At 43.2% G+C, this 10,684-nt stretch overlaps 1 protein-coding gene across 2 annotated transcripts in view; it reads left to right on the top strand.

Moving 5' to 3' along the window:
• Positions 1-720: 720 nt before the first annotated feature.
• The window catches only part of NPEPL1 (aminopeptidase like 1), a 96,749-nt gene continuing 86,785 nt past the window's right edge, over positions 721-10,684 (top strand). The window contains exons 1-4 of one of the 2 annotated variants that reach the window (XM_078651843.1): positions 721-1,009; positions 7,012-7,197; positions 8,866-9,036; positions 10,144-10,233. In XM_078651843.1, the coding sequence (XP_078507969.1) occupies positions 860-1,009; positions 7,012-7,197; positions 8,866-9,036; positions 10,144-10,233 (597 nt within the window). In that variant the 5' untranslated portion in view covers positions 721-859. The remainder of the gene's footprint in view (positions 1,010-7,011; positions 7,198-8,865; positions 9,037-10,143; positions 10,234-10,684) is intronic. The other variant, XM_078651844.1, reaches the window with a different exon arrangement.

The following is a 10,684-nucleotide window of genomic DNA, read 5'->3' as shown; positions in this document are numbered from 1 at the left end:
AAACTTTTTTAACCAGAACTTCAAAAGGGATACAGAAATAAAATAACCATTTAATTAGGCACTCGATGGGCAGGCAAAATACACAACAATTTTAAAAAGCACTCGTTGAAAGCGGTTTGGCTCTATAATAAAATATATTTTTAAGGGGGCGTGAACAGTATGCGCAGGCTTTGCTCGCACGTTCTAAGTGAAGGAAACCAAATTAGTGGGTGATCTACTGCCTCGTGCAGCTTCTTGTGGTTGACAGCAGCAAAATGTGAATGACAACTCAAGAGACCATTAGATGTATGTTTTTTTTGTGGAAAACGCTAGTCTGGTGAGACAAGCTAAATAAAGCTGTCTCAAAGACCACACCTAAAAATAATGCATTTGAACTGAGGTCCAGGGATTAACAGGCACTCAGCAGCTGGACTGTGATTGACTGTGCTCACATGGCTTTATCTCTTTTCTGCGCACCCAAATACCAGTCTGTGGCTCCCGGAGTGCAACATTCCCGTGCCCGTGCCCGGGACCGTTTAAAAAGATTAACACGTTTAATTCAACTATTTGGGTAAAGATGCCGAAGCCGTATGATATTTCAGTTTCGGTTTATTTTAAATGCTGACTTGTTTTCTTCAAGACGTTGGAGAGTCCCTCGTGGAGAGATGATGCTTTTCAAGACAGAGTCACAGAGCAGCTGAAAGAGGATTGGAAGTGTGTTCCAAGCCTCGCTTTACATTCATGCCTGTAGCGTACAATGAATAGTTTGCTTTGAACCGAGGCTTGGAACGCACTGTCTTTATCTTCCGGTTGTAGTTGTAGACCGTTTCCGCAGAGAAAAGTGACAGGACAGTCTTTCCTGCCTGCTGGGGGCAGTGAGATGGCGAATGTTGCGATGGAGTTTGTGGCGGACGCCGGGGATGGCGACCTCCAGAGCCGCCCGCTGCTGCTCCTTGGGCAGCTGCCCCACCTGCAGCGGCTGCAGTGGAGCCAGCTGAGAGGGAAGCTGCAGCCCCGGGTTCAGGAGGAGGTGAGAGGCATATGGGAGGGAGCGTGCATCTAGTATACCACCGATAGGTCGAAGAGAAGGAAGGCGAGCCTTAACGTCCTGTGAGTACGAGATTTACACCTCATCGCTGCACTGCTCCAGACCATGTCTTAAAGTGCCTTAAGCCTCCTTCACCTAGGAACTTTACCACACTTCTGACCTATCTTCCCCTTCGGTAGTATCTATCCCGTGGTTATGACCCTAATCATTTACAAAGCATCTACTAATAAGGGTCTCTGAATTTTTTCATCAACGGTATGCATGCTGGAATTTTTAGAAACCCTTACTAATAATGAGAAAGGGGGACTACAAGTCCCAGCATGCAAAAGCACCTAAAATCCAGAACTGTCAAAGTGTAAGACATTCCTCCGACCTGCTGTCGCATTTGGGTTATGCATGGTTTCCCATACGAAACAAGCTTGTTAAATGCACCAAACCAAAAAAACTGTTGCCTTTAAGGTGTTTTTTGTTTGTTTGAGGGTAATCATAAAATTGTTGGCAAGGTCTGTGATTTACATTCAAGTAAAGTACTTAATTTAAATAGCTGATTAACTAACATTTTCAGTCATTTAAAACAAAGGACATGCTAAAAAGCTGCACAGCCTTTAAGAATGTGCCCCACACCCTCGTCCATTCGATTTATGGTGGACTCTCAACTCTTACTGTGCAAGACCAAAGGGTAAACCAAATACCACGCCTCTGTGGAAGATTTGCAGAGTAGAACGATAAGATTGCTGCTGTTCTGGGCTCCTGTGCGAACTCAGCCCAAGATTGCAGAATCATAGCGGGTCGTGTGAAGTGCTGCTGAGGCACGAGAAAATGAGAGGAGCAAGGCCCCCATGAGTACCGGTACTCTCCTTGTCCGAGGAGAAGTTCGGTACTCAAGGGGCGAAAATTAAAAAGTGCTGGTACTCTGTGAGTGCCAGCCAGTGCTTGAAATGAAAAAATAGAATAGAAATGCGGGTACTCTGTCACAGAGTACCTGTTTTGTTTCTGAGAAGTGCCGGTACTCTCCAATTAAAAGTATCACGTCACGCTTGAAAAGTGCAGGTACTCTCCCTCTCAAAATAAAAAAGTGCCGGTACTCAGTACCAGCCCATTTAAAGCACCGGTACCGGCCCATTTAAAGCACTGTCCTAAGTACCAAAGGAACAAGAGTCCAGGTTCCCCCTGGAGCTCGAGACTGTGATCACAGCCAGCAATATAAAACCAGTGCTTCATTTGAGACGGTGGTTTCTTGTGTTCAGTATCGACACTTTAATTCTTAACATCCGCACCAAGGACAGCCCACCTGGTTTCATAATTCAGTATACATTAAAAAAAATGAATAGGCGTTTCCTACAGCTTTGGGTGGACTGGAATAGCCTGAATTGTCACACTTGTAGGAGTGTGTTGGTTTGTAGGCAGTGAGTGGTGCGTGCTGCAATAGCTTTCTGAGAAGAGCCCTAGTACTTTCTTATTAATATTATTATTTACAAAATAAGCACTGCATAAAACTGCCTCCAAACCCTTCGATTCACCTATACCATGAAACTTAAAACCAAATAGCCAATCACATACAAGAACATGAAACTAACTTTCACCCGAATGCTCTGGGGTGGTGATCGATCCTCTGTCACCTGGTGTGAGATTGGCCATATTTTTAGACTATCCCTGCAGACCTGTTGCTGCAACATTTGCAAAGAAAATGGGGTAATATTTAGGAAAAGACGAACATTAACGATGTGCCCACTGAGCTGAAGAATTGTAGTTAGCTGCTTACTATTCTGGTCTCCTCATTTAAGCAGTGGGGCTTGCCTTTTTGTCAATACTACTACCTAGTAAACCTAAAGTTTATGGGGGAGCTGCACATTGCATCTGTTACCATGTTAAGTTAGCCCCATGACCAGAGCTATAATTACCAACAGCCATCAGGAGGCCCACCAGTGTTTTGAAATAAAAGCCTCGCAGGAGCTACTGAGGTTACTAATTGACAACGCTGCAGTGCTTGCGTATGTTTACTGGTGCAGATAAGTGTGGTCATGCTTAATACTGGCCACAGCTCTCAAAGTTTATATATGTGTTGTCGTTTATTTTCTCTGATCTACATGCCAGCTAGTGATGTGATTTCCAATGATATCTGCATATTGTCAAAAAGTGGTGCTATGCCATTTATGGTGTGTGTGTTTTTGACTCCTGAAAATTCCTACCTTTTTGGCCACATAATACAGCCAAGTATGCGACTAGAGCAGACCAAAGACCAGGGATGTAAATATAGTGTGTAATCTAAAGAAGGCAAGTAGAATGGTGTCTGAAATATGACTGTTACTGAGGTGTTACGGGGTTTTGAGCTAGATGCCCTTCTACTCCACCCAGAGCATGAACATATAATGTGGTCAGCCGTTTTATGCACGCTGCCTTGTTTCTTTCCCATCGCGTGGTGTATGTGTTGGGTTCCCAACGACAGAAACGCCTGATACTCTGATCTTCCTTTCAAATAAAGCGTTTGAATTCATCCCTTGAAGCTTGAGACTGAGACCCCTCGCTTAACACACAATAAAGTGGAGGATGGTTCCATACTTCCCCAAACATGGCAGGCAGCCCTTATAACACTGGCGATCTCACCAGAAACTTTGTATTTTATCCAACGGTTATTCTCTCTCTCGTTCACATTAGCTAAGGCAGACTTGTGCCACAGATTGAAATGCTCCTCAAGGGACACAGTGGTCAGTGAGGCTGTTAACTTTCAAAGTTATGGGACTGGTCAGGTTGCGTGAATGTTGTATGGTGTAAATGTCTGACCTAGATTGCACCAAGCAAACGTGCCACGCTTCCTGACAGAGGGTTTGAGAAATTCTTGTAAACATATGGGGCCAAATAATGTATTTTAGATCAGTCTTGTACCCAGATTACCTAAAAAAAAAAAAAGGTATGAACTGAGTATTTGTGAAATGATCTATTCCTATCTTGGTATGCTAAACAAGTCAGACTAGCCCCACAGATGTTTAGTGCCTCCATGGGAACATTACCTTTTTCAGTAAAATGACAAAGGTGTTAGAAGCAGTTCAGAAATGTGGGCTATGAAATTTTACATGGGCTATTAATTTTTAACATTTAAATAGCGTAAGTCTTCGTTTCTTCTGTATGCCGCTCTCTTCATTTTATTATTCTGCTCCATTGAAGATATATTGACTTATACATTTGAAGGCTCAAATTTAAATTTTTCACGGATTTATTAAGATAAATACAGACAGAAAACAATGTGTTTCTTCTCTGTATTTATTTTTTAAATAGGAGCAATACAGAAAATTGGACTTCTTGTGGCTGACTCTCTTCATGATGTCATTCATGAATTCCAGGCCACCAGCTGAACAGACTGATAACTGGGGGACAGGGCCAGAATGGGAACTCAAAGCAACCCTGCCAATTTTGTCAGACCAGCCCCCCGATGGGGAGGAGGAGGGTGCAAGTGTGACGCACTGCTGCTTTTTTAGGTTTCGTCTGTACAGTGCTTGAGCAGTGCTTGAGAAATGTATTGTTTTTAATATAAACTTAAAAGGGCCTCCTCTTTGTCCTAGCTTCTTTTGGTTTCTGTGTGTGCCACTTACCTCCATTTCTATTGGCTGTAGCATATTTTCCTGCATTTACCAATGCTTGTTCCTCGTCTGCTTCTCTTATCAGTTTCCCGCTGCCGGAATACTGTTAACATCCGCTTTGGTGAAACCATATTTTCATAAAGTTTTGCCTTTTACTATTGCAGCATAAAAATATATCACCCAGAGAGTTTTAAGTGATCTGCATAGAATCACAGGATGTTACTGTGGCATCGCCGAGACTTGGGATCCCCAGCTCTCGAGTCAGCAGCTCTGGTCTCTGTGCCACATCCTCTCCACTCCGCTCTTTCCTTCTCCCGGACGATGATTAATGAAAACAACTCTTTATTCATTACACTAGCAGCCCGTCCCGACGTTGTCTGGGGCTGAAATAGAATGTGCGCAAAGGGTTGTAATAGGCAAGCAACATTTGTTGTAAGATCTCACGGTATACCACAAAGTATCATAAAAGGTAAAATAATTTAGGATTGTTATTTACCATTGACCTTACACGTTGTTATGTACCTGTTTATTGAACTTGGTGATAGACGGTAACGTTATTTGCAAAGTTCTGGTCCGTTCATTCGCCTTAATCCCCGCTTGAGGCCCTGAGCAATTTGTGCAGTGGTAAATGCGAAGGGTGTGATCCCCACTGGTAGGCTGAGTGGCTTTATCCCCCGCCTTAGCACCGGAGCAATAAGCGAATCTTGTTCTTCCCACTGTTAATGTGAGTGTGTTGAGCCCCCGCCTGAGCACCGTAGCAATGCCGCGGCCCGTGAAGCCTTGCCCATTGGCGTGTGTGAAATATTCTTTTGTAAAATGTTTGTAATATTCGCTGGTCCGTTCATTCGCCTTAATCCCTGCTTGAGGCCCTGAGCAAATTGTGCTGTGGTAAAAGCGAAGGGTGTGATCCCCGCTGGTAGGCTGAGTGGCTTTATCCCCCGCCTGAGCACCGGAGCAATAAGCAAATCTTGTGCTCCCCACTGTTAGTGTGAGTGTGTTGAGCCCCCGCCTGAGCACCGTAGCAATGCTGCGGCCCGTGAAGCCTTGGCCATTGGTGTTTGGCCATGCCCCTCTAAGCCTTGCCCATTGGTGTTTGCGCGCCCCGTGAATGCCGCGCCCATTCAAGCTTTGCCACGTCCCTCTGACAACAGCTAGGCCCACAACGGTGTTACGTGAATGTTTTACTTTACAATGCCGTTTTCGCTTGCAGCACTAATGACGGTGAAAGCCGCGCCTCATGCCCCGTGAATGCCGCGCATATTGCTTACCAGTAATGACGGGGAATGGCGCGCCTCGCGAATGGCGCGCATATTGCTGTTTGTCGAAACCCCTCTCACAACGCCCACAAGGGAGTCCTGTGAAGGTTTGTTTTCCGCGCCCATCGCTGACAGCACAACGCCCACGCCCAGAAGGGACTACTTTACCCCTAATGTTCTTTTACCTTTGTAATGTAGATGGTGGCCACTTGTATAGCCTATGTCCATCTGCTGCAACTGTCCTTTCCAATGCTGTATTGGGTGTTGCGATTGGTGCTGTACTTCTTGAGATTACCCGCCTCAAAGGTTTGGGCTCTCTCTTTATAATAGTAGTATAGATAGGTAGATAGGCAAAACCGATGCATTACCAATGCTTGTTTTATTGGGAGTCGATATTGCAGCACTGCTGTAAAACCAGCCCCCAGTAACAAAACTGCCCTCCGCCACTGCAAAATCATTGGTATTGTTAGGCTTCTGCCACGGGTTAACAACTCCAGCACCGTGTATCTGTTATAAATAAGGGTAATGAACTTTTGGTGGACATCAGAAGGACAACTTTTTTAACCTTAGGTAACACCCTCACTTGTGGATACTTTATTTAACTACAGATACATCGCTGCCCCGTCACCTCCCCGTTCGGTGAAGTCGACATCTGCACATCTTAAGGCTTTTGGCAAATTTTCACTTTCAATTTGTCATGATTGATCTACTTCTGAGCACTTGGAAGAGGACAAATGACTTCAGCAAGCAGGGGTGGTGCCTACATATGAGTCTGCCACTCATGGATTTGCGCAAGATTGTTGTGAAGTCCAACCGTACCACCTCCTAGCACATGCTTTCATAATTCTGTATGCAAACTAAGAACTGGCGAAAATTCATTTATGAGGAATATGCAGCGAAAGTATCCAATTGAAAATCATTACCAAAGGTGTGTGTAACTTCTTCTTAGCCAGTTGTGTCTCAAAGATGAACCTGAACTAGTTGGTGACTATGACACCCATGGAGAATGTTTTTTGAGTGCATACTGATGCTGGTATATGAATCAAGTGAATGGAGTCTTGGGGATCAGATTTGAGTTTCAGTGGTTGGTATGTTTCATCCACTTCTGATTGCTCTCAGTTGTGAACAATCCTGCTCTTTCTTCAATTTTCAGGTATGGCAGGCAGCTCTGGGCTCCTTGACACCCAACCCGACAGACAACTGTCCCCTCTACTTGAACCATGCCATCGTGGCTGCTCTCCCTTCTAAAGTCAGTCGACACAATAGCCCATCTGCAGCTATGTTCATCACTCGCTTGATCCGGAACTGCCTTCCTGGAGGTGCCAACCGGTGCATCGCTGTAAGTGTCTATAATGTAATCAAAATTAAACCAAGTATGTGTTCCTTAACTGAAAGAACAGCTCTGACTATTGTACGGCAAGGCTCATTCATATCTGTGAACTTTGCCTCCTGTTCATTTTTACTGGAACGTGGGTGACTGTTGGCAGATTGTCATATGTTAAGTTATTGTTGCAGATCATTGTCATTTGCATTGATCTGAGCTGATGCTTTTGTGGCACTGTAACACTCTGGCCTTCTTAGACTGGTTGCAGACCAGAGCATATCTGTGGGCTTGCTTGGAAGACATGGGAGAGTGTCCTATTGGCCAAGATGTGTGAAAGTCCGTGGAGGCTTGGATCTTGTTGCTCCAAGAATGACACTGCATTTATGTGTGTTTGAGTCCTGAGGTGTGAGCGAGGTTTCACACTTTAATACATGCCTTGTCAAACTGTTTCTGGTTTCTGTGGGAGAATTGGCAATTCACGGAGCTTTTATCAAGAGGCAACTGAAGCCAGAGTTAAGTCAGAGGCAAGCTTCTGTGAAGGCACTAACACTGCTGTGGGTCATTGGATAACGTATTATTTTGAACGTCTGGATGAATGTAATGGGATTTAGCTAGTTCCGACCCAGATAGTGCCTAACAGTAAGCAGAATACATGAGATAAGATTAGCAATAGTTACAATTCGGTTGCAAATTCGGGGGTGGTTGGTTCCTATCGAGCAGGAGCTATAGTTCTCTTAACTTTTCTACTTTTAGTTTCTATCTGTGCCGGGGTAAGGATGGGGAGTTCGTTAAATGTGATGTTAAAAACGTATTTCAAAATTAAACTGCCCATCAACTTGTTTTTGTTGAGAAATTGCTGAGTACTCATTAACTTTTTAAAACTCACTCTGAGTTGTTGTAGATTTATTTAAAGCTGTGTTCAGTTGTTAGACTTAAACAATGATCTGGTGCTCTGTTAAAACTGCTTACACACAAGAGCACAACACGGATGAAAGTACAACTAGCTGGAGGAAGTTCTGCCAGACTTACTGAAAGAAAATATGGAAATCTGAAAACGTTATACTCATATAAATTGACAAACAAAAGGCCGTGGCAAATCTCAAACAGAAAACTTATTTTTGAACGATTTTAAAAGACCATTTGAAGATGAGTTTTAGCATATGTTATAAACCATTTATTTATCCCTCGTACTTTGGTGGTAAATGTTTGTGCAGTAGTCTATAATATTTATTGCCATTTCTATATAAAATAATTTCCCGTTAAGAGTTTAAACCAAAGAAACACTTGGTAAAAATTCACATTATCAAGTCTGTATTCGCGCCAGATTATTCCTTTTGCATGTTTAAAGAGGGATTAATGGACGAAAATGTTCATTGAGGCCATCTTCCTACAGCCCCCCCCCCACAAACATTTTCCCCTACCTCACTGGTTTGCCTACAAAATACCCTCCATCTATGCCCTGAAAACAAATGTCAAACTTGGGAGTGAATACAATTCGTGCTAATCCTATAATGGGAGTGAAAAGCATGCTATTTTCCACATTCTTCACTAGTCCGAATGAGGCCTTTAGTGTGACATGCTAACCACAGGCTTCCTTTTGTGATATTGTTTCTTTCTACAAAGCAAGCAACGCCTCTGTATTTCGGAGTTGTGCCATTATCTGCTGTATGTTTCTTTTTTCAGATGGTCTGCGAGCGTTCAGAAGTGTTTGCGTCTGCCTGTGCCATTGCCAGGGCATTCCCTTTGTTCACTCGCCGTTCTTGTGCATCAAGGCGCACGGAGAAGAAGAGGGTGATGGTTGAGTTTCTGCTGGTTGGACAAGACAATGGACCCCTAGAAGTTGAGACTCTCAAGGTATTTTTGGCTCTTCACCAACAGAATTCAGGGTCCTTATTTACTGTCCTCTTCTCTGTTCTGACCTGTCCATCTGCTTCTTGCATATATTGGTCCAATTTATGGTTGTTGCTTGCCACATTTCTGGTCCCCGGCTGCTAGATGGCTGCCTGTTAAAATGAACATTGCATTTCTGCATGAATCATTTAGTAGTTTCCTTTTTTTTACTAAACCTTATTTTTTTAAATGTAGCATCATAGAAAAAATGTTGAAAGAAAAATGCGGTCCCATACTCATTCAGCAGCTCCTGAAGAATGCAACTCGGCCAGGTTTAATATTGGACAGAAGCATTATACCCCTGGGCTTGCTCACCTATGAACTGTTCTGGGTTGGAGTTATGGTTGTTTCCATATCTCTCGGGCTTCTTGATGGACGTTTCTAGTTCCTCTTCCTCCCCACACCTCCGCAAGGTAACAGTTCGAGCCAGGTTTATGGTGGTTTGAAATCTGAGCATGCCGAAGCTTCCACGGGATACTGTGGTAATTGGAGCTTTTTTGGATATAAAGAGCCTATAGGCCTTCTTAAAACGAAGGGGTTGTTCATGGTCAGAAGCCAATGGCCTATATCTTATGCACTTTCAATACCATTGCAAGTTCATTTGATTTGATGGACATAACTGCCTTCTCCCAGCATAGTGATTAGCATGTGGACGTACTAAAGAGATTCTTTGCGTGTGTGTCACCTGTGATTCTTAAAGTGGCTTGGTACACAGAATGCAATTAGTTTGGCAAAGCATGTCCTGCCACCCTAGTGACCAGGGTTTCCTTTTCTCACGGTTTGTCGTGCAAGCGGCATTCAAGAAAGGTTAGATTTTTTTTATTGACTGTTAACCTCCTCGATCAGCCTTTTACTTTTGCACACTGTCCTTCTCCTATTTTCATGAATTTGTATTTTAGTGTCTTTCCTCACACCTACTAAAGGGAATACTTCATTTTCTGTTATTTAGGAGTTTCTTTTCCCTAATTCTTCCGCTTTTTTCTTTTTTTGGTGCACAAAATGTTTTAATGAATCAAGCATCCTACCTCTCATTATGTGACAAAATTTTCCATAACTCTATTGCATTTCTAGTGTTTGGAGAGTGCCGCTGATGGGGTGAGATTAGCTGCCCGGATTGTGGACACGCCATGTAACGAAATGAACACGGATCACTTCATTGAGGTTGGTAATGTTTCTGCCGAAGAATGTTGCCTTGGGATTATAGCTATGTACTTTGATAAAGATGCTTGCAAGTGTTCCCAAAATACAACATCCTTATGGGTAAAAGAGATGCACCTTGGATGAGAATTTGTTTGTTTTGAAGTTTAATCTAGATTCTATAGTGGGAGGCTTCAGTGACATCGCTTGAAATGCTTCAACTCTCACAGAAGCAGTGACGAAAATATTTTGTCTAAAAATCCTCCTATAAATACTAAGCTGGTATGAAAAACAAAGCTACAAAATTGGACAATGGTTTTAGAAAAAATCTGAAGCGAGATTGTTCAGTGTACGAGGGATAGGTTTTATGTAATATCTAAAACAAAAAGCTTTGAGAAGATTAATTGTGAATTCATGAGACTTGACGTCAGTACCTGGAAAATGCAGACAATATTGAACTTTATCCATTGACGTG

This window comes from Lissotriton helveticus, chromosome 7 (assembly GCF_964261635.1).
Source record: "Lissotriton helveticus chromosome 7, aLisHel1.1, whole genome shotgun sequence".
Classification (NCBI taxonomy): Eukaryota; Metazoa; Chordata; class Amphibia; order Caudata; family Salamandridae; genus Lissotriton; species Lissotriton helveticus.
Note: the sequence above shows the minus strand (reverse complement) of the source record. Positions and strands in the feature narration are given on the sequence as shown.